Source organism: Trichomonas vaginalis, chromosome VI, assembly GCF_026262505.1.
Source record: "Trichomonas vaginalis G3 chromosome VI, whole genome shotgun sequence".
Classification (NCBI taxonomy): domain Eukaryota; phylum Parabasalia; order Trichomonadida; family Trichomonadidae; genus Trichomonas; species Trichomonas vaginalis.
Window position 1 is genome coordinate 5,630,431 of NC_067208.1, and position 23,017 is coordinate 5,653,447.

At 32.3% G+C, this 23,017-nt stretch overlaps 10 protein-coding genes and 4 pseudogenes across 14 annotated transcripts, besides 3 other annotated features; 9 read left to right on the forward strand and 5 right to left on the reverse strand.

Moving 5' to 3' along the window:
- Positions 1 to 5,408: part of a mobile genetic element that runs on past the window's edge.
- Positions 323 to 1,743, forward strand: TVAGG3_0811380 (uncharacterized protein; the record flags this gene model as incomplete). The annotated part of the gene is made up of 1 exon (XM_051247725.1): positions 323 to 1,743. A coding segment is annotated over one exon (1,421 nt), but the record flags the coding sequence as incomplete, so codon positions are not given.
- Positions 3,326 to 4,393, forward strand: TVAGG3_0811390 (annotated as a pseudogene). Its single transcript has one exon. A coding segment is annotated over exon 1 (1,068 nt).
- Positions 5,409 to 6,707: a mobile genetic element.
- On the forward strand, positions 5,504 to 6,627 carry TVAGG3_0811410 (annotated as a pseudogene). The gene has a single exon. A coding segment is annotated over exon 1 (1,124 nt).
- Positions 6,708 to 7,070: 363 nt separating the features above from the next.
- Positions 7,071 to 7,367, reverse strand: TVAGG3_0811420 (uncharacterized protein; the record flags this gene model as incomplete). Its single annotated transcript, XM_051247726.1, has 1 exon — positions 7,071 to 7,367. One exon carries the CDS (start codon positions 7,365 to 7,367, stop codon positions 7,071 to 7,073), a length of 297 nt encoding a protein of 98 aa, XP_051083201.1.
- A 285-nt stretch (positions 7,368 to 7,652) lies between these two features.
- Positions 7,653 to 8,949: a mobile genetic element.
- Positions 7,749 to 8,868, forward strand: TVAGG3_0811440 (annotated as a pseudogene). Its single transcript has one exon. A coding segment is annotated over exon 1 (1,120 nt).
- A 410-nt stretch (positions 8,950 to 9,359) lies between the features above and the next one.
- On the reverse strand, positions 9,360 to 10,227 carry TVAGG3_0811450 (annotated as a pseudogene). Its single transcript has one exon. A coding segment is annotated over exon 1 (868 nt).
- A 472-nt stretch (positions 10,228 to 10,699) lies between these two features.
- On the reverse strand, positions 10,700 to 11,631 carry TVAGG3_0811460 (DNA/RNA polymerases family; the record flags this gene model as incomplete). Its single annotated transcript, XM_051247727.1, has 1 exon — positions 10,700 to 11,631. A coding segment is annotated over one exon (932 nt), but the record flags the coding sequence as incomplete, so codon positions are not given.
- A 1,074-nt stretch (positions 11,632 to 12,705) lies between these two features.
- TVAGG3_0811470 (RNA polymerase II transcription regulator recruiting protein) lies at positions 12,706 to 13,251 on the forward strand (the record flags this gene model as incomplete). The annotated part of the gene is made up of 1 exon (XM_001583442.1): positions 12,706 to 13,251. One exon carries the CDS (start codon positions 12,706 to 12,708, stop codon positions 13,249 to 13,251), a length of 546 nt encoding a protein of 181 aa, XP_001583492.1.
- A 245-nt stretch (positions 13,252 to 13,496) lies between these two features.
- TVAGG3_0811480 (armadillo (ARM) repeat-containing protein family) lies at positions 13,497 to 14,846 on the reverse strand (the record flags this gene model as incomplete). The annotated part of the gene is made up of 1 exon (XM_001583443.1): positions 13,497 to 14,846. One exon carries the CDS (start codon positions 14,844 to 14,846, stop codon positions 13,497 to 13,499), a length of 1,350 nt encoding a protein of 449 aa, XP_001583493.1.
- Positions 14,847 to 14,892: 46 nt separating this feature from the next.
- On the forward strand, positions 14,893 to 15,833 carry TVAGG3_0811490 (uncharacterized protein; the record flags this gene model as incomplete). Its single annotated transcript, XM_001583444.1, has 1 exon — positions 14,909 to 15,721. One exon carries the CDS (start codon positions 14,909 to 14,911, stop codon positions 15,719 to 15,721), a length of 813 nt encoding a protein of 270 aa, XP_001583494.1.
- Positions 15,834 to 16,117: 284 nt separating this feature from the next.
- Positions 16,118 to 16,369, forward strand: TVAGG3_0811500 (uncharacterized protein; the record flags this gene model as incomplete). Its single annotated transcript, XM_001583445.2, has 1 exon — positions 16,122 to 16,322. The coding sequence occupies one exon, from the start codon at positions 16,122 to 16,124 to the stop codon at positions 16,320 to 16,322; it is 201 nt and encodes a 66-aa protein (XP_001583495.1).
- A 520-nt stretch (positions 16,370 to 16,889) lies between these two features.
- TVAGG3_0811510 (26S proteasome regulatory subunit family) lies at positions 16,890 to 18,227 on the reverse strand (the record flags this gene model as incomplete). Its single annotated transcript, XM_001583446.2, has 1 exon — positions 16,954 to 18,222. The coding sequence occupies one exon, from the start codon at positions 18,220 to 18,222 to the stop codon at positions 16,954 to 16,956; it is 1,269 nt and encodes a 422-aa protein (XP_001583496.1).
- Positions 18,228 to 18,634: 407 nt separating this feature from the next.
- Positions 18,635 to 20,084, forward strand: TVAGG3_0811520 (WD repeat-containing protein family; the record flags this gene model as incomplete). Its single annotated transcript, XM_001583447.2, has 1 exon — positions 18,647 to 19,912. One exon carries the CDS (start codon positions 18,647 to 18,649, stop codon positions 19,910 to 19,912), a length of 1,266 nt encoding a protein of 421 aa, XP_001583497.2.
- A 297-nt stretch (positions 20,085 to 20,381) lies between these two features.
- TVAGG3_0811530 (armadillo (ARM) repeat-containing protein family) lies at positions 20,382 to 22,554 on the forward strand (the record flags this gene model as incomplete). Its single annotated transcript, XM_001583448.1, has 1 exon — positions 20,388 to 22,346. One exon carries the CDS (start codon positions 20,388 to 20,390, stop codon positions 22,344 to 22,346), a length of 1,959 nt encoding a protein of 652 aa, XP_001583498.1.
- Between the last annotated feature and the right edge of the window lie 463 nt (positions 22,555 to 23,017).

Sequence of the window (23,017 nt, forward strand, 5' to 3'; positions counted from 1 at the left end):
TGGTTCCAATTTCATTTTAATCAAATGTGATAAAGTTAATACCCCAATGAGATTTTCACATCAAACATTAGACCCTAACTCTTACCCATCAATACAAAACATTTTATCCATCAACTTAAACACATTTTCTTTATCATATCCGTTTCAATTATCCGGGAATTCATTTATTCTTCATTCAAAAGATTTATCAAATATTAAATTTAGAATAACTGACCTATTTGATTGTGATTTAGAATTCATGAATGAAATATTATGGCAATTTCAAATAGAAAAAATAGCTGATGAGATAACAGATTAAATATTTATTTTTAAATCATAATAAATGATTAAACAACAGCAACCACAACAACTTAAGGCACAAAACACCCAGGTCCCTCAGACCATTACATACGCCATATATGCATATAATTCAAAGACGGCAGAACAAACGCAAAGGTTGAAATATGGAGATTTGGAGATAGTATTGAAAAATGACCATTTCGAATTCGTTTGCAAAGGTGGTGCAGTGATATCAAATATAAAAGAAATTTTATTTATGAATTCAAAAATTAAAGGTATAACGGATGATATAACATCAATTCCACCAGAAGAACAGAGATATTACGCATTAAATGCATTTCCTAAAGTTTTGAAGATTGGAAGATTTAATTTAAATGAGGAATTCATAGAAGGTTTCCTAAATGACATAATGAAGAGGGCGGATAAGGAATATGTGGATAGTGAGTTAATGAAGAAGGCAAATTTGGTTTATGTTGATGAAAAAGATAAAGAAATTAAAGAAAGGGTTGAATGGTATCATGAATGGACATTGGAGACTTTTAAAGTTAAAGCTGATACAGGATGGGTTTCAGGATGTTTAGACCTTAAAGCAGATAAAACATATGTTAACGATGAGTTAGAGAAGAAGGTGGATAAGGAATATGTGGCTAGTGAATTAAATAAGAAGGCAAATTTGGTTTACGTTGATGAAAAAGATAAAGAAATTAAAGAAAGGGTTGAATGGTATCATGAATGGACATTGGAGACTTTTAAAGTTAAAGCTGATACAGGATGGGTTTCAGGATGTTTAGACCTTAAAGCAGATAAAACATATGTTAACGATGAGTTAGAGAAGAAGGTGGATAAGGAATATGTGGCTAGTGAATTAAATAAGAAGGCAAATTTGGTTTACGTTGATGAAAAAGATAAAGAAATTAAAGAAAGGGTTGAATGGTATCATGAATGGACATCAAAGATTTTTAAAACTAAAGCTGATACAGGATGGGTTTCAGGATGTTTAGACCTTAAAGCGGATAAAACTTATGTTAACGATGAGTTAGAGAAGAAAGCGGATAAGGAATATGTTAACGATGAGTTAGAGAAGAAGGTGGATAAAACATATGTTAACGAAATATACCAAAGTTTGATAGGAACAACGAAAAATATTGAAACTATTGTTGGTGACTTTTCTGTCAATGAAGAAAATAAATATTTTAGATGGCAGTTTGTACAGTCCTTAAAAAATGGTACACGGTGTAAACTCATTCCGAAAAATAACAATGAAATGTATGTAAGTTATAAAAAGAATGATGGCACACAAGTTAAAGTTCCATTAGACAACAACTGTTACTTAAACTTATATGGAGATGAACAAAAGAAATATTTAAGAGTTTATGAAATGGCAGGTATGACGTTGGCTGACCCAGCTCCAGCACCATATTATTATGACTATGGAGATGACGACAGAACACCACATGTAGATGAACAAAAGCTAACATTATATTTAGATTATTATAGATATAAAAGATATAATGCAATAGAAAAAACGAGAATAGTATATTATTATACAGATGACAGAAATAAATATTATAGTCAAGATTTTACCTACCTGAAAACATAAGATTATATTATAAAAAATATTCTGACACAAACCAGAAGAAACCTGAAATAGTTACACTATATCTTAAGTTCAAAAGAGACAATCCTATAATATCTCATATGTTTGATTTAATTGAACCCAGTAGGTTCTATTTATACATCTATGGATGCAAGAGGTCCTCAAGTAATGTTTGGTGTTGGTGCATGGGAACAAATAGTTGACAGGTTTTTGTATTGTGCAAACTCTTCAAAGAAACAGGAGAAGTAAAACGATTTCAGGTGAAAATTTACCTGCACACAGTCACTACATAGATTTAAGTACATCTCAAGCGGGTTGGCATAAGCATAGATATTGGGATTGGTCAGGAATGACAAAAGGTAAAGATATGATGTTAAAGACGACGTTAAGTTTGCTATAAATTGTTTACTGGGATGACACTCAGGGAGAAGGAAACCATACACATTTCGTTTCAGGATATACACAAACAACGGACAAAGTAAAAGATTACATGCCACCATTTATGACTGTATTCGCATGGTATAGAGTTCAATGAATGTGCTTGACCCAAAGGTCTGGGCTTACCGAATGAACTAAATATATTTTATGTTTGTAATTAATTAGGTAATGAAGTAATGGATGAACTGCAGAAAAGAAGTTAAAAGCTTGGGGTCGTTTTGTACAAAAATATTGTGAGTAAATGATTTAGGTTATTCAATAATTAATTATTTTTGAAGAACTGAAGGGTCACCAGGTCACCAGGTCACCAGGTCATTTAACTTCTCTGAAAAAATGTGACAACATGACATTTTGACAACATCACAGGAGGAAGGCAGTTATGACTTATTTTTGAAGAACTGAAGGGGTCACCAGGTCACCAGGTCACCAGGTCATTTAACTTCTCTGAAAAAATGTGACAACATGACATTTTGACAACATTTACGAAAATTTGATGCAGCCCAAAAATAAAGTTAGTTTTAAAATTATTTTTATTTTTTTATTCCTATATAAATGACAGCAACAAACAACAACAGCAACTTTATCATTTCTGATGAACAAGTTATTGATTCATTAGCTGAGGAATTAGTTGTGGCAGAAACTAAAACCCTCAACGAAAGAATTGGTGAAAACAAGATTGATTTACATAACTACCTCAAACATGATGGAGGAAGAGGAAGGAAAACTGGTACAGCTTTATTAGTAAATAAAATTTCAAATTTAACGATTATAGATGTTGATATCAATAAATCGTACAATGATGAACTTAAAGAAACAGTTAGAAAAGACATTTTATCAAAACTTTCGGATAAAGATGTTATCGTTAAAACCGCTTCAGGAGGTCTTCACATTTATTGCAACACTAATTTCTTCTATGCAGTTTCGAACAGAATGATTAAATGTTATTCCTGCAATGATTATGATATTGACATAATGACTTCTATTGATGATTCAAAGCGTTCATTAGTAGTTATGGCTGATTCAAGAGTTCGCAAGAATGCATCAGAACCAATCAATACATACTCATTCATTCGTGGAAGTTTGATTCAACATTAACCAGAACAGTAAACGATATATTAAATGATTTGAATATTAAGGTAAGAGTTGAACAGAAGAACGAAGAAATAAAGAATATCATGAATGAAAACAAAGATGTAAACATTGACGATAAACTTGCCCAGAGCATAGTTGATGGCATCTGTGATTTTGAAGTACATAATGATGGTGGAAACATGAATTTAGAAAAAGAAATAACATTATTCACACTGTTTCAAGCTATTAATTCGTTACCAGATCATTTAATTAATGAAGCATACGATAACGTTTATAACTTCTGCAGTTTAACAGAAAATGCAAAAAGTAATTTTGAAAAAGCACGTGGTAGATATGCACATTTAATGACTTCTCCATTTGTTTTGGTGAAGATTCTAAAACTATATCAAAAGGAATATTATGATGAATATGTTTTACCTTTATTACGTAAGCCAAAAATAACATTTGATATCAAACTTGATGACTCGTTTTGATAACAGATATTAGACGCAAGGCTGAAAATCATCAGTATAAAAACAGTTCTGAAGTAATTGAGGATTTATCACGTGTAATTCGTTTTGTAGATTGTGGAAACAAATATTTCATTCAGAAAGATTACAACATACACGACAAAATGAATCAAATATCATTCGTTCTTCAGTCAAACATGAAAGAGTCACTCAAAATGATTAAATTATTTAAAGAAGAAGGTAAAACCATAACAGCATGGGATGTACTACTAAATCAATTGTCTTCATTAACCGTTAAGGGTGTTTGCTTTAAATCTGATTCTCCAGATGTTTTCTCAACGTTTCAGGGTTATAAATACAACATTCTTGAAAAGCCTGATTACTCAAAAATTGAGATGTTTATGAATTTCATTAAAGAAGCCATTTGTGATAATAACGATGAAGTGTATAAATACCTTCTCGGCTGGATTGCATCAATGATTCAACATCCTGGAATCAAGAATGAAACAGCAATTATTTTGAAAGGACTTCAGGGAACAGGTAAAAACAGATTTACAGATATTATTTCTGAACTTCTCGCTGGTTATTCATGTAAAAACATTACTGAAATAAGTGAGCTAACGGGTAATTTCAACTCAGTAGTTGAAAATAAAATGTTTCTTGTACTTAATGAACTCAAGAATGTAGGTGAAGACAGACTCGCAAACTTCAACGCTTTGAAATCAATTATTACGGATAATGAGATTAGAATTAATGAAAAGAATCAACCCAGAAGAACAGCACAGAACGTTGCAAACTTCATTTTCGTAACTAACAACGTCTACCCTGTCAAAATTGAAGTTGGAGACAGAAGATACGTAGTTTTAAGGGTTAATGGTAAATTCAAGGGTCAATTTGATTACTTCAAGAATTTAATGGATTCATGCACTAAGGAATTTTATGATAATTTACTGACGTATTTTATGCAATATGACCTTTCATCATTTAATGTACGAATCATACCGATGACTGAAGCCAAACAAGATTTAATAGAATTATCAACAAATCCTTTAGATGAATGGATAAATACACATTATGATGAATTATGTGCAGGTATGACGTGTAAAAATGCTCTATTCTGCAAACCATCAGACATGAAAGACAAAAACTTTCAAATGAGCATTAAGGATAAATGTGAAAGGAAACAAAGAAAATAGATGGTAAACAAACATGGTATTATGTTTTGAAAGAAGAAATGAAAGGATTATATAAACAAATTGAACCAAACGATAATGAGGAATCATTTACTGACGATGAAATACCTGTGAATGAAGCTTTATAAAGTATGACTGGAATTTATTTTTGCCTTCCTCCTGTGATGTTGTCAAAATGTCATGTTGTCACATTTTTTCAGAGAAGTTAAATGACCTGGTGACCTGGTGACCCCTTCAGTTCTTCAAAAATAATTAATTATTGAATAACCCATGATGTTGTCAAAATGTCATGTTGTCACATTTTTTCAGAGAAGTTAAATGACCTGGTGACCTGGTGACCCCTTCAGTTCTTCAAAAATATAGGGTGTCCAAAGGTGCGTTTAGCACAGCGCTCTATATGAGACTATTAAAGGAGATATATGCTGATTATAAATATATAATAAAAATATGAATATATGTATATGATGAGTATGTTGTATTTTGGCGCCATGCCGGGATATAAAATGAATTTTGAGACAAGAGGCGGTTTCGCGGGAAATTTTGGCGGGATTTTTTTCATTTTTTTAATGAATCATAAAGAAAACATCCTCGCTCTTGCAAAAAAATGCAAAGACTGTAAAAAAATCTACGAGATATTGGTAAAATGCTTCGGTATGGATGCTCCTAGCTATTCCACTGTAACGTATCATGTTAGGATGTATCACTTCATGAACAAAAGGGCGCCCATCATAAAAATTGACAAAAAATCGCCGGATCAAAGAAAAATCAAAGCAATTCTTCAAGCGCTAGATGAAGACCCAAGAGCATCACTCAGAAGGATAGAGGAGATGACAAAGATACCACGTACAACAGTCAGTTATTATCTGCACAATTATTTGAACTACAAACTAGCGTATACACGTTGGGTTCCGCACAACCTTAATTCAGTTCAAAAAAAATCTAGAGTCCAATCTTCGAAAGAGCTCCTCTCTATATTGGGTGCGTATCAATCCAAGAAGTTTCGCTTTTAGTAACAGGGACGGTCTTGGTTTCAATATGCAACAGAAGCCAAAATCATGTGGATCCCGAAGGATGAAAATCCGCAAACATTCCCGAAGAAAAAAATTGACACACCAATGATGATGTTGTCGGTTTTTTTGGGCGTGAATGGCATCATCGCAATTGATATTCTTCAAAAACCTAATACGATGAATGCTCAGTATCTAATTGACAATGTTCTTACTCAAATTATCAATTATGATGAGTTTGAGAAATCCAAACAACAAAAACAAAAGTTTGCAATTCATTTTGATAATTCAAGAGTTCACAAAAGTCATAAGGTAATGAATTACTTGGTGGAAACAATGTCAAAGTTGTTCCAAACCCAATTTATTCACCTGATATTGCACCCTCTGACTTTTATTTATTCGGCACGCTAAAAAAGAGAGCTGAAGGACGCGAATTCGCGAGTCCAGATGATCTTGAAAATTTTGTAAGAGAGCAATTTGAGCAATTTTCTCATGATGATTTAAAGCGTGTCTTTCAAGCCTGGATCGATCGCTGCGAACGCGTGATTGAATCCAATGGTGATTATATTTAAATAAACTTTATATATATGTAACTTGTTTATTTCTATTCGCAGTATTCAGGTTTGTGCTAAACACACCTTTGGACACCCTATAATTAATTATTGAATAACCCATGATGTTGTCAAAATGTCATGTTGTCACATTTTTTCAGAGAAGTTAAATGACCTGGTGACCTGGTGACCCCTTCAGTTCTTCAAAAATAATTAATTATTGAATAACCCATGATGTTGTCAAAATGTCATGTTGTCACAAACTTTAGAACGGCATAATTTAAATTTTTATTTTTATCATAAATGAATACCCCACAAGCTCAAAATTTACCACGAATCATAACAAGGGAGGAAATGATAAAAATGATGCAAGAACATGTTAAAAATAACAAACCACTAAAATTGAGAAAATGTGGTTATGCATTAATGATGGAAAGAGAGATGTTGTCGAAGAGGAATAAAAATTAAATTTGGATAGAGTTTAAAAATTCATCTTTATTAAATTCATCTCTTCCAACCAATTTATTTATTCTATTAAATTCTTTTATTTTTGCTTCACTCAGTTTAATGATTGAACGGTAAGTTTCTAATTTTTCGATTATTTCTTTCCTCTCTTTATCGTTTTCAGTTCCATTAGTTTTATTGTTTTCAACCCCACCGCATTGCGACTTCTTTTTGTAATAGCATATTTTTGATTTAATTCTGTTTAGTTTCTTTTTATATTCATTGTCTGGACTCTTGACTGCTTTGTTGTCACTCATTTCTTACGAAATAAAAAAAATTAAATATTATTTAAATATAATGGAGTAATAAAATAAATCGGAATTTCTATTAATTTATTGTCAACTTCAACTAATGCATTGCCGTTAATATATCTAACAAATTCAGCTATTGTGTCAAATCTTCGTCTTCTTTTTGTCATTGATTTATCAGTTTTTCCATAATCGAGATGAATCAAAACTTTATCCCCTTGTTTAAAATTCATGAGCCCCGAATTAATTTGTTCACGTTTAACATCATTCAACCTTTCCATTTGCTTTCTAATATAGGGTGTCCAAAGGTGCGTTTAGCACAGCGCTCTATATGAGACTATTAAAGGAGATATATGCTGATTATAAATATATAATAAAAAATATGAATATATGTATATGATGAGTAAGTTGTATTTTGCGCATGCCGGGATATAAAATGAATTTTGAGACAAGAGGCGGTTTCGCGGAAATTTTTGCGGGATTTTTTTCATTTTTTAATGAATCATAAAGAAAACATCCGCTCGCTCTTGCAAAAAAATGCAAAGACTGTAAAAAATCTACGAGACATTGGTAAAATGCTTCGGTATGGATGCTCCTAGCTATTCCACTGTAACGTATCATGTTAGGATGTATCACTTCATGAACAAAAAGGCGCCATCATAAAAATTGACAAAAAATCGCCGGATCAAAGAAAAATCAAAGCAATTCTTCAAGCGCTAGATGAAGACCCAAGAGCATCACTCAGAAGGATAGAGGAGATGACAAAGATACCACGTACAACAGTCAGTTATTATCTGCACAATTATTTGAACTACAAACTAGCGTATACACGTTGGGTTCCGCACACCTTAATTCAGTTCAAAAAAAATCTAGAGTCCAATCTTCGAAAGAGCTCCTCTCTATATTGGGTGCGTATCAATCCAAGAAGTTTCGCTTTTTAGTAACAGGGGACGAGTCTTGGTTTCAATATGCAACAGAAGCCAAAATCATGTGGATCCCGAAGGATGAAAATCCGCAAACATTCCCGAAGAAAAAAATTGACACACCAATGATGATGTTGTCGGTTTTTTGGGGCGTGAATGGCATCATCGCAATTGATATTCTTCAAAAACCTAATACGATGAATGCTCAGTATCTAATTGACAATGTTCTTACTCAAATTATCAATTATGATGAGTTTGAGAAATCCAAACAACAAAAACAAAAGTTTGCAATTCATTTTTGATAATTCAAGAGTTCACAAAAGTCATAGGTAATGAATTACTTGGTGGAAAACAATGTCAAAGTTGTTCCAAACCCAATTTATTCACCTGATATTGCCACCCTCTGACTTTTATTTATTCGGCACGCTAAAAAAGAGGCTGAAGGACGCGAATTCGCGAGTCCAGATGATCTTGAAAATTTTGTAAGAGAGCAATTTGAGCAATTTTCTCATGATGATTTAAAGCGTGTCTTCAAGCCTGATCGATCGCTGCAACGCGTGATTGAATCCAATGGTGATTATATTTAAATAAACTTTATATATATGTAACTTGTTTATTTTCTATTCGCAGTATTCAGGTTTGTGCTAAACACACCTTTGGACACCCTATATATTCCCATTCTTTTGAATATCATTTTTCATTTTCACCGGTTTCATGTTATAGTTCTATGCCATGTATTATTGTAATAATATACTAACTGCTGTATGATGGAGTCATGATTTCCATCCCAGTATATCTGACCGTTAACCCCTAACGCATCTCTAAGAGTTCTCATTACCGCATCAACTATTTTATTATGAAACGTATATGGAGAGGATGAAAAGAAAAAATTAATTTGTGGGAAATAATGAGTCATAGCTGCCTGAAATCCTTTATCACCATCACCCCTGATATTATCTACTCTTTCATGATCTAGTAAGTATTGAATAGCTCTTCTTGTTTCCTGTTCTGTTTTCCCTTTCACCGGAATGCAATATAAATATCTAGTGTTAATGTTAATGGCAAATAAATAAGTAACGTTTCCTTTTGAATATTCCAGATGATCGATTTCGTATGAATATGGATATGGTGCAAATGAAGGGCGACTAAATTTTTCCTTTAACGGTTGAATTTTCGGGTCAATTGGTTTATATAATATCTTGAAATCCTTTTTAAAATCTTTTTGCTTCTTTAATGTTTGAAATGGATATAATAAAGTGAATGATGAAGGATTAACTGAAGGAGGAGGAGGTACTGTCGTTAGAGGTTTTGGTGTTGCAAGTGGTTTAATTTTATCTGCTTTGATTTTGGATTTCATTCCCCCCTTCATTAATTCTGGATGTATTCTATTCATTTGTTTTAAATATGCTGTATATAAAGGTTTGATATACTTTCCCGCTTCGAGTTTATGTTGAAGGATGAATTCCAAAAGTTGATCTTCATTTAAAAGTCGGGCTGAATATGGTTTAACTAATGAATCATAAATTAAAGCTTGTGCATCATTTATGGTCTGAAGGACCTGGGTGTTTTGTTCCTTTAGCTGTTGAACATTTGCTACTTTAGACCTCGGCTTTGGTTTTTGTGGCTCAGGATTATATAATTTATATAATTCATCAATATCTTCTTCTGTTAATACTTTATTTTTGAAATCTTTCAACTGTTTAAGCTGTGATTTAGTTTTTCCCTTTGAATATTCATTATTTTTAATTTTGTCTTTAATTTCAGAAATTATTTTATTATGATATTTCAAAATTTCATTTTTATAATATGGATAATAATATTCCATATCATCACCCGTTATATTATATATTATATTTTTGGAGATATGATTTTAATTCATAATAACTAAGAAATTTTTGATTAAGTACTAAATCAGCAATTAAATTTTTTAAATCTGTGTTATCCATTTATATAAAAATAAAATCAATGTTTTAAGGGTGCCCACCTCTTTTGAATCATAGTATCAAAACCATCATTAACGGTTCCTTTTGTCTCTTCTGTGGTATTTTATTAAATAAATGGCATACAACATCCATTTTCACAACATACAGCCTTAGTGTGTGCTCCTGTTAATGCAGTCTTACCAATTGTTAAGCGAGTCATTGACCCATTTTTAAGTTGTAAATTAATATTCTGACCATCAAATATCAATTTATCATTTATTATATCCAAATAATTTTTAGGTGTTAATTGTTTATTTTGTCGTAAACTAACACCTTTCATTTTTTGTGCAATCTTTTTAAAATCACTTCCATCAATTGAACCGTTGAATGATGTATAACACTTAGGACATAAAGCAACCATGTTATCACCTTGTTTCTCAATTGCTAAACCAATAACTTCTTCTCATGTGCTTTTTCTTCAGCTTTATTCTTTAATTTAGGTTTAAATTTCTCATCAAAACAGAAGAAATCAAATGGTGCGAATTTGAAAATGTTTTTATCATAAAATTGTTTATCAGTAACAATTGCTTGAAATGCTTGAGTGTTAGGAAGATTTGGGTCGCCAGCGATTGCCCAATAAGATGAATCAGTATCACCTTCAATGAAATGAAAACGATTAACATTCAAGCATTTATACATAAAATCATAAATGAAAACCAAATACCAGTATTTTGCGTTATCTAAAGTGAAGAATGCCTCTTGTAAACATGTATCACATCTATAAAATCTATCTTTAAGCATCACTTGATATGTATCTTCACCTATTTCTCTTATGTTTTTAAACTTATTTGACATACATGCAACGCGTGACTTCTGTGCATTCATTATTTTAGTCTTTGCGTAATTTTGTGTATTCATTGCATCGTAACCATATGATCCATTAAGCGAAATCTTGCAAAATAAACTTTTTCCTTTATTTCCTTCTAATTCAGCCTTTTGTCTTTCGTTCATAAATTCTTTCGCAAATTCATTAAAACAAGTGTTTTTAGTAAATGTTAAAATTGATTGAATGTCATCAATGATAAAATGAAATCTGTCTATTAGATACCAAAGATAATAAGAAGAAAATGGTTGATATTGGTTGTGTGTTGATGCTAACTGAGTTAATTTTCTCTGTTTCTGGTCAACTGGTAGATTGTTTGATTTCATGTAATTATACATAAAACTGCCAATTGTTTTTTCATCTGTGATAATATCTAAGTTTCTTATTATCGGTAAAAAGTTTATGTAATCATTAATGTATTTTTCATCAATGTGACCCTTTACTTCAGCCACGAATAAAGTATTTTTCTTTCTAATAATTCCCAGTGCTTTTGCTTTCTTTGTTGCTGTATCACAAATGATAACACCATTCAATCTTCCCGGCATATACATTTTATGGTCAGTATATTGAATGAAATCATGAGGATTAGATGAAAATGATGAAGGATATAATGAATTAAAGTCAACTCCAACGAAATGAGTCATAATGTTGGTGGTGTCCTCATTTGATACAGTTTTAGTTTCTGGATTATATGAAAGTTTATTAATGTGCGTGATTCCTTTAAGATTAACACGATGTTGAACATTTGATAGACCACCAGTAATTCCATTACGGAGAATGTGATAAGCTTCAACTGAATCTAAAGTCATTGGTAAATTATTTTTTAATGCATAATTTCTTAAATTGATTCTTAAACGTTGAACATCTTCACTTCGTCAAAAATATATTCTTTTTATTAATGGTAATATAGGAATTGTAGGAATAAAAACTTTTTATAAATTATTCATAAATTTTTAAAATCTGCTATTCGGAAGTATGTTCAAAAATCATTCAATTATGTGAGAATTCTTACGATTACAAAAAAAGTCACACAACCCGCATCATATACTACTATTTGATTCCAAAAAATTATATGGATAATATATGAATTATTGATTCTTTTCTTCTACTAATCTCAAGTATTTGTAAAGAAGGTCTAATGATTTATTTTAATCCATAAAAAATATATTTTTGAAAAATGAATTCTTATAGTGATTGCAATTGAATCTTGTATTTGCTGTGGTTAATGTTTTGTGGCCGACTTGCTCTGAAACCATATTCATGATTTTATTTGGAATTTTTGATTTCCACGTAAAGAGTTCCCCAGATAATTACATATCCATTCTATTTTCCAAAGGACATATAAAAGAGTAATAAAACAATAAGCAAATAACAAATGTCTAAACCAATATGACAGTAATCCAATTTTTTCGATTACAACTTTTAAATGACATTCAATTTTTCTGATGATCATCGGTCATGCCATTGAAATTTTAACATGCATCTGAAAAATTGGGAAGAATTTAAATTCTTGTTATTTTGTTGTATTATTGTATATTTCATAACCAAAAATTTTCCACTTTATCAGTTTAACGTTTGATAGCTGTATTCAAATTGACCGATAATCATCAGAAACATTAATGATGGAGTGTACCATCATAGAGAAGTCTTCCAAGAGTGCGAAAAATCCATTTTCTCCAGAGGAAGATCGAAAATTAACCCAATTAGTGAAGTTTTTCTCCCGTAAAAAAGACATAAACTGGACTTATATTTCCCAACAAATGCAGACACGAAACGCCAGACAATGTAAAGATAGATGGACTAATTACCTTGATGCAAGGGTGAATAGAAAGGATTTTACTCCCGAAGAAAATTATTTTCTGCTTGTTAAAGTTGAAGAATTAGGAAGAAAATGGGAGAAAATTGCATCAATGATGAATAATAGAACAGATGTTAGTTTGAAGTCTCAATATAGAAAATTGATGAGACGACATGCATCAAGAGAAAACGTATTTAACCTCTGTATGGAAGCGTACTCAACAAGAAGGAAAGCAAATCGTCAAAATGTTGAACCAGAATCTGCTAGGATAACAGATAGATCTGATGTAAAATTAAATGAAATGAATTTTGATATTGGCGATTTTGATTCATTTGATTTTGATAAGACTGGGTTGGAATTAATATAACATTAATTTAAATTATAATTTGCTTTGGATATATTTTATCTTGTTTTGCGGAAATTCTATTTTGAATAAATCAGTAAATTATATACATGATTGAATATTTAAATATGGATATATATGGTTGATTTTTATTCAATAAAATTAAAAATTGAATAAATATATGATGAATCGCATGGAAGAATTAAAAGACAAGTAAAAATAAGAGAAGTTAATATAATATTGATAGTATTTACTTACATACTATAGTTTTAATTAGCAAGCAATTGAAGAATTGTTTCTGCGTATTCTACAATGTTGGAATCCTTGTTTTCTATTATATTATTCAGTTCTACCTCTAAATTAATGTCCACAAGCATGACTTTGTAGTCATTATTAAGGTTTACCAAATAATCAATAGTTTTGAGGACTTTAATGATTGTTTCATCCTTCAAACAACTTATATCAGCGAAAAGAACCTCAAAATTCGAATTCCTGAGAAGAATAGGAATGACAAGTTCATGATTTAACAAAATTACAGAGTGCATGAACGAGATAATTGATTCTTTGTAAATCATTGGTGCTATATCCAAGCTATCACTAAGAATCTCTATAAGAGGAACTGAAAACATCAAATCCATCACGTGTGGACTATTTAAATCGAGTAAAGCCTGTAGGAACTCCATAAAGAAGGACTGTGTTTCACGAGTTTCTTTGTCAATTTGAGAATTAGGCACTAAAAACTCTTGAATTAAGTCTGTCAACGGCATTGAATCAATAACTTCGTTTGTAATGGCATCAGGTATCTGTCTTGTAATAACAGTAAGCATCTGAATCATATGGTCTGTGAATCTGCCGTTTTCTGGGGCTACATTTAAAATTGTATTTGATCTTGAGAAAATACATGAAGGATATTGAACAAGGTATGCGCAAACAGATGCGGATTGCTTGCATAATGTCTTTAAAGTCATTATCGCTGAAATTCTTATGCAATCTTGGCCTTTAAAAACTAATTTAAAAATTTGAGCTGCAATTTGTTGTAATGCTTCATCATCTTCGATGAATGGTGTAATATCTTTGATAAGGAAAAGAGAATCGCGTTTAATTGTGAAGTTATCGATAGATAAAAATTCAACTAAGTTTTCTGTGATTTCTGACTGAATAATCATTTGTAATCCACCGTCAAACCTGTTAAATGCAAGTAGCATCTCACAAACGCGTTCTGTTATCTTCTTATCTTTGAATGAAAGCAATGAAATACAAATTTCTAAAAAATGAGCATTATAAAACATCTTTTCAAGAAAGTTTCCTTTCTTGAGTAATCTAGATATAAGTGATAATGCGGTTTCTATTGGAAAATCAGGTAATTTATCAGGAATTTGATAAAGACCTTCCGAAATGTAGTCAAATATCTTGGAATCTGACAAAACATCTAAGTGTGGTTGTTCTAGATTGTATCTCTGTGAAATTATGCTTAATTCATTAATAGATTTGTTTGTATCTTCTTGAAAAATCGAAATTGCTTGGAGAATTTCATTTAATATCGATTCTGTTGTCTGATACATATCTTGGTAATCTTCCCTCACTTGAGGCATCATCAAATATTCACTAACTAAACTCATAGAGAAAAAAAAAAGACGATGAAAAAAATCTGTCACTTTTGAATTTTTTGAATTTATGAACAATGAATGAAAATTCAATTGATATCGACTTCCTTTCTTCTCTTAGGCATGAAATAGTTGATTCCGTTGCACTGAATCGCCAAAATATACAGCTTAAGAAAGAAATCGAATTATGGAAACAAAAATTTAAAGACGAAGAGCAAAAAAATGTACAATTAATTAATGAAAAAAGTGTTCTAGAGAGTAAGCTTCAGATTTCTCTTATTGAAAACGAAAATTTAAAGAATAAAATTGCAGATTTAGAAAAAACCAACAAAAATCTCACTAGAAATCAAAAAAGACAACAAAAACAAACTGTTCAAGAGCCACCTAAAGTGGAAGAAAAGCCTGAAGAAGAAGCTTCAACGTCCGAAATTACAGATGAAGATATCTCCGCTCTTTTTACAGATGATAACAATACAGAATCAGAAAATCCTAAAGAAGAAGTTCCTGAAAAGAAAAATGAAAAGAAGAGTGAACCAAAGAAGCCAAGAAAAGTTTTTTCAAAAACTCGTACAGATATACCAACATTAATTAAAATCATAGAAAAATCGAATAATAGAGAGATAACTCAACTTGTTTCTAAGATACTCCTTGAATATTATCCAAGTTTACGGTCAATGAAACAACATTTTGTGAGTGTTGTCAATGCAATCATATTACGCTTGTTTGAATCCGATGACAATGATGCAACAATTGATAATTTCACTTTCTTCTTGATGTCTTTCGTAAAAACAGTTATGCCTCAATGCGAAGACAAAATCAAAGCAATATTTAATAAGCGACCAAAGATTTTGTCATACATAGAATTTTTCAATGTTCTTGATGATGAATAGCCAGTTATTCATGAATATTTTTTATATATTTTATTTGTTTTGTGTTTGTTAAACATGTTTGTATCCTTAACCGAATATTTTTATGCAGTACTTGTCAATCACATATGAATTTTTGTATAAATTGATATAGATTTATCAAATGAAATTTTTTAACTCAAAGATATTCATAATTTTGAAATTTATGTTCCATATCACAATTTCCTTGCTGAAAATGTATGCATTCCCATATCAATTATACAATGTATAAATCCTTTTCTGATCAGCCAATCTAATATCGAAAGAAAACCAGACAATTAATAGCATATTTGGAGTTTTACAAAAACCACACAAATATCTTAACGCCAAAGATAAGCGCAATAAAAACTGCGTAAATGACGACGATAATAACGGAAATGTAAAAATGTGTAAGGAAGACGATTCTAACTTGCCACCACGCACTCCAAAGGGTCTTCCACCTCCAGGAGAAAAGCCAATGAAGCCAGAAGATACACTCGCAACACCAAATCACAAGTCTAAACTCACAAGCGATCCAAATGTTATCCAGAATAAGGAAAAGTTCGAAGATGCTCCATTATCAGACATCACCGACTCCCAGAATTAGATTATATGATTTCACGATTAAATTATAAATATTTTGTGTCGCTCTTCAACCTCACTTATTTTTTTAATTACAAATTCTACATTTATTTCATTAAATCTAACTACTAGGAAAATTTTCCGACTAAGCTACTATATTACACCTTAATATATCTTGAATATATTTATCCAGAAATTTCAATAACATGAGTTTTGTGCTGATTTATATTCTATATGACTATGCTTGCAAAAATATGTAATAAATAAGATCAGAGTTTTTCCAAAATTTTTTTGAAAATCAGATTTTAATTATAAAATTTGTTGAAATTCATTTCATTTTTGTGATTTTGAAAAAAATTTGGAATTTTTCTAAAAATTTAAATCTATAAAAAGATAATAGAATAGGAGTTAAATTCAAATAATATCAAAACATGATCAAGTCTTAAAATTTTTGAAATCATTTTCTTATCTATTCAATAAATCATGTTATCGTTCAAATAACAAGCATTTTGGCAGATAATAAAACAGATATTTTATGATTTATTATTAGCTTTTGAAGGTAAAACGATTTTATATTAAATATTTTGTCTTTATTAATAAAAATTTTAGTTCTAAGTATTATAAATGAATGTTTTTTCATATAGAAAACGAATATTTTATGCGAAGTAATTGAGAACAGTGCGCTTCTTGGACTGGACCTGAGCAATGCCTTCGATGAAGTCCTCGTGCATAATTTCATCAGCACCTCTTCTCATTGCGACCATACCAGCTTCAACGCAAACAGCCTTAAGCATAGCACCGTTGAAGTCCTCTGTAGATCTAGCGAGTTCTCTGAAGTTTACTGCGCTGTTAACCTTCATGTGTCTTGAGTGGATGTTAAGGATATCGAATCTAGCGTCTTCGTTTGGAATTGGAAGTTCAATCTTACGATCGAGACGACCAGAACGCATAAGAGCCGGATCGAGAGTATCTGGACGGTTTGTAGCGCAGATGACTTTAACGTTTGAAAGTTGTGAGAAACCATCAAGTTGGTTGAGAAGTTCGAGCATTGTTCTCTGGACTTCACGTTCTCCCTGAAGACTGTCGTTATCTGATCTCTTTGAGCCGATAGCATCGATTTCATCGATGAAGATAATGGCTGGAGCCTTAGAGCGGGCAAGTTCGAAAGCATTACGAACTAATCTTGAGCCTTCACCGACGAACATCTGGACAAGCTGTGGGCCAGCGAGACGGAGGAATGTAGAGTTTGTAGAGGCTGCGCATGCACGAGCAAGCATTGTCTTGCCTGTACCTGGTGGCCCGAATAAAAGAACACCCTTTGGCGGCTGGATACCAATCTTTGTGAATAACTCTGGGTTTGTTAATGGTAAAACAATAGCTTCCTTAAGTTCTTGAATCTGTTTTTCTAAGCCACCGACTTGATCATAGGTTTCTGTAGGACGAGTATCAACTTCCATAGCCTTGACACGAGAATCAAAGTGCTGTGGGAGCTTCTCGAAAACAAGGTAAGAATCCTTAGAAAGACCTACCATGTCGGATGGTTCTAACTGATCGGCTGGAATAAGACCTGTAACTGGAAGGAAAACTGTTTCTCTAGTTGTGGTCTTAACAACAGCGGATCTGTTATCGGCGCCCTTATAAACATTATCATTTTCGTTTTCTGTATCGAGATGGAAGCATTCAACAACATGAGCGACAAGATATGGAAGGGACTTATTAAGACGGACTTTTTCTCTGTTTGATTTAATATCATCATCCATGTTACGCAATTCATTATTTAACATGCGATGTGTATTCTTTAAAACGGTGATCTGATTTTCAAGAATTGAAATTTGTTGCTCGAGTTCACCATCTGTTAAGGCGTTCATCTTTTCGAGCTGCTCTTGATTTGCTGCATCTATATCTTCGATCGAATTTTCACTCATTTATTTTTGGACTGAAATTTTCTATCGTCCTCATTCGACCTATTTGGCTATAATGAATAAAATGCTTCACTTCATCAAAATATGAAACCCTTTGACCTTTGTTGCAATATTTTAACATAAGATTGAGAAAAATTTATATCAACATTCCATGAATTTTTTTCCATCATTGAAGACAAAAGATCTAATCAAAGTGATCGATATTTACATCATGAAGAAATTTGAAATCTCAATCTCTCATCAAGCAAAAATAATAGTAACTGCCTAATTTCCTAAGATCATAGGGCTCGTACAGTTATAAAATCTTAAAATATTAAATACACCTGTTTGATAATAACATCGATCTATTCTAATCGGAAAACTCATCTCCGTTGCGTTTTTTACTTTTGTTCTGTCACTTTTTATTACTATAACTCAAAAAATAAACATGGAGCAAACACCACAACCTATTCAAGATGTGAGAACTCTGCTCAACCAATTTTCTATGGAATATGAGAATTTATTATCTAAGAGAAATTCTCTCGAAGAAGAATGCAAGAAGTACAAAGAATTGATCAACGATCAAACTAAGACTATCAAACAATTATACGACGACATAGAACAAATAAAGGCAAGCTATGAAACGCGCAAGACAGAAGTTGTTGTTAAACAGGAGAAACTTGTCGAACCACAACCAGAGCCACAAGAAACGCAGGAAGCTGTAGAAGAGTCCGCCAATATTTCATTACTTGTTGATGAAGCTACAATCAGACATCCTGTCTCCATTTCTTTGTTCATTGAAATTATGGACGATTCGGTAATTGTCAGTACAGCCTTCTCTCCTGATGGAAAGAACTTGGCTATAGGTGCTGACAAAGTCCTTAGAATTTACAACTTCGATCAGGATAACTTCATCCTTGGAGAAAAAGTTGGCGATCAAGATACTCAATCAAGCCACGTGCGATCAATTTCTTGGTCCCCAGATTCAAGAAAGGTCATCTGCGGTGTTGAAGATAAGCGCGTTTACATTTTTAAGATCGATCCAACAACTGAAAACGGTTCTTGCTTAGAACACTCCATTGCTGTTCCAGATCAGCATATCTTCCAAGTTATGTTTTTGCCAGACGGAAAACGTTTCGCTGTTTCAACAGGCCCAGGAATTGTCCAAATTTGGGACGTTAATACATATCAGATGATCAACAAATTCGCCAGACAAACAGACCAATTTGCTATCTCAATGGCATTAGCTCCAGATCAAAAAACTCTCGCAGTTGGTTACGCAGACTATTATGTTGCCTTCTGGGACATCGAAGCAGGTAAATTACTCTTCGACCAGAAGTGCCATGATGAGGGCGTCAACAGTATCCTCTTTACACCTGATGCAAAACGATTAATTACTTCATCTCTCGATAATACAGTTAAAATATGGGACATCAGACCTAATGGCCTTGAGCTATGGAAGGTCCTCGACAAACATACAGACTACGTTTTGACTCTCGCCATGGATCCAAAGGGCGAATGGCTCATCAGTGGCTCCAGAGATCTCTCGTGCATTGTATCGTATATACCTGAAGGAAGAATGATCTACAAACTGAAAAACCATGAAAATACTGTTATGGCTGTTTCATTTAATCCAAACGGAAGACAATTCTGTACTGGATCTGGAGACAAGTACGTCAAGGTATGGAACTTCATCACTGACCAAACAGAGTAATTCATTTTTATTTTTATATGCTTTAATTTTTAATTTATGTGTTATTTCTTTAAAGAACAAAAAATTTTCTAATTTTCTATTTCAAAACAAAATCACTACTGTTTTTATTACTACAAACATTCTTGGTTCTTATGAATAATTTGATATCATCAATATTATCATGATATATTACAGACAATTATCAAAACAATTAGTATGGCTATTGATATAGTGATTATGCTTCTTCTTCCAAAAAGAATTTAATTTTTCTTGTTTTCTCGTCTTTGGCAGTGGAACTTAAATTTTTTGCTTAAATGTACATCTGCTAAAGGAAATTCTGAGCTAATTAACTTAAGTTCAGTAATTTTGAGAAAAATTGAACCATAAAAAGAAAAGATTGATATCATCAATGATGAAATACAATTATATATGATTCATCTTTAGAGTGAGCAATTTTTTTTAAATTTTTTTTTCGTCATAAAAAGTGACCAATTTAATGAATCCACCATCATATACTCCAAAGATTGAAGGACCAAACAAAAGTTCTAATCAATTAATTTTTACTGGAGTTAAGGTTTCTCTTAATAAACCAGCTCCTCAACCATCACCACCTTCGATTCAAATCCAACCTCCAACAAGTCAGCCTTCTGTTGAGAAAGTTGACAAGAGTTTAGGTGGACTTTCCATTAGTGGTGTCAGAATGCCAGACTTCGATAGCATTATGGCGATGTTAAATAAAGATCACAATGGAAAGAAGTTCACAAGAGCATCAAAAGGCTATATCGCGCTTACAAATTTCATCAAAAACATTCAGACATCATCAAATTCCCCTCAGCAGCAGAGGAGGCCCCAATACGGCTACAAAAACAGAGCTAAAGATCAGGCTGAACTTTCTGAGAGAGATGACAACAGGTTCGTCCCGCAGAGCATGATGAAGAACGCCGATGTTTGGGTAGCAGGAACAAAGGATGAGTTCAGTTATAACGTAAACTTAACACTAAACAGATTAACAGATAAGAAATTACAATCAACAGTCGAAGAACTCGAAAAACACGTTAATGATATCGATGAAGCTACAAAACAAGAAGACCCAGCTGCAGATCAGCCACACGATGAAGAAGATGACCGTATTACATCAAAAGAAGTTGCCATGGACATTATCTGCGATGTCTTATGCGAAAAGGCACAAGAAGAACATGGTTTCTCAGATTTATACGCTCAATTTACAAAATCTTTATCTGATGACGAACTTCGTTCAAAGATTTTGGTGAAAACCTTCAAGACAATGGAAGATTTCCATGTCAACCTTCCTACTAGTGATGAAGAAGGCACAATTTCATGCGGAACAGCTAAGTTCCTCGCATGTTTAATCAATCATAAGGTTATTGATGTCAAAACAGCCTTGGATTTGCTTGCAAAGCTTCTTAAGTGCATCGTTGACTCCGAAAACAACTCCTACCTTATCGAAATGCTCGAAGTTTTCCTCAAAAACGCAGGCAAAGATTTTATGTGCCAAGTAGAAAAGGAACAGTGGGACATCTTCGACCAAATCGTCAAATCCGTCAAGCAAACAACACGTCTCGGCTGTTTGCTTATGAATATCGTCGAACTTAAGAGCGAATGGGTTGATAATCAGACAGTTAAGGTCCAGGCAGCTCCAGCACCGGCCAAAACCAGCAACAGCTCAGACATTGTTCGTAATAGCTACTGCGATTTCTGCGAAGGAAGCGAATTGGCCAAGATTCCACTTGATCCAGGAGATTACTTACTCCAAGCACTCCACCAGCTTCCAGACCACGTCAAAGATGCCAATACATATGGTCTGTTCCTTACAATTTCGATTTCCTTAGCGAACAGAATAGATAAACCACTTTACCAAGAAATTACCGAAGTTCTTAAGAAATTTACACGCGAAATCACCGAGAACAACATGATTGAGGAATGTCCTAAGATCTGGGTTACTTATTACCAAGTTCTTGTTGCTCTTTACGCATTTAATCGTTTTGATTTCAAATTCATCAACGAAATCTTCCCACAACAGACAGCCAAAGACAAATGGTACAACGAATGTCGATATTTCATATACGATAACTGCGATTTCACAAGAGCATACAAGATATCCCAGCAACAACACAACGAAATCAACGATGCCTTATCTATGCCTGATATCATTGACCAGAGGACCAAGGATTCACCACTTTCCAGACTTACAGCTGTTGCAACATGCAGAACAGTGATGAACAAGGCATTTTCTGCAATTGAAGCAGCACAAGGAGAAGAAGCTGCTGAAAAAGAGAAAGCAGGAGAAACACTCACTAAATATTCACAGCAATTACTTGCTGTTTATCAGAAATTCCCTTCTGTTTTCGATGAAGAGTTTGAAACAGCTGTAAACGAATACGAATTCCCTCTCGACTTGGAGCAGATAAAGGCAAAAATTGGAGCATCCCAGTGATCATAACTTTTATTATACTATTATTGTTAAAAAATTAGAACTCTCATCTTTTATAATTTAATATTTTTGTTCTTTATTTTTAATTATTTAATGTTTGTTTCTCTAATCTCTTTTATTCCTTTCTTACAATTGTTCTTCTTCTTTTATAATCTCATATCTTTTATCTTTTCTTACAATTGTTCTTCTTCTTTTATAATCTCATATCTTTTATTCCTTCCTTACAATTGTTCTTCTTCTTTTATAATCTCATATCTTTTATTCCTTCCTTACAATTGTTCTTCTTCTTTTATAATCTCATCTATTTTATCTTTTCTTACAATTGTTCTTCTTCTTTTATAATCTCATCTATTTTATTCCTTCCTTACAATTGTTCTTCTTCTTTTATAATCTCATCTATTTTATCTTTTCTTACAATTGTTCTTCTTCTTTTATAATCTCATCTATTTTATCTTTTCTTACAATTGTTCTTCTTCTTTTATAATCTCATCTATTTTATCTTTTCTTACAATTGTTCTTCTTCTTTAATAATCTCATCTATTTTATCTTTTCTTACAATTGTTCTTCTTCTTTTTAAATTTATGAAAATACCTAAAAAGAAGAAGATTTGGATTTCATAACTAATGATTAACTTGAATACTGTTGTTTCCACCTCACAAATCACCATCATAATT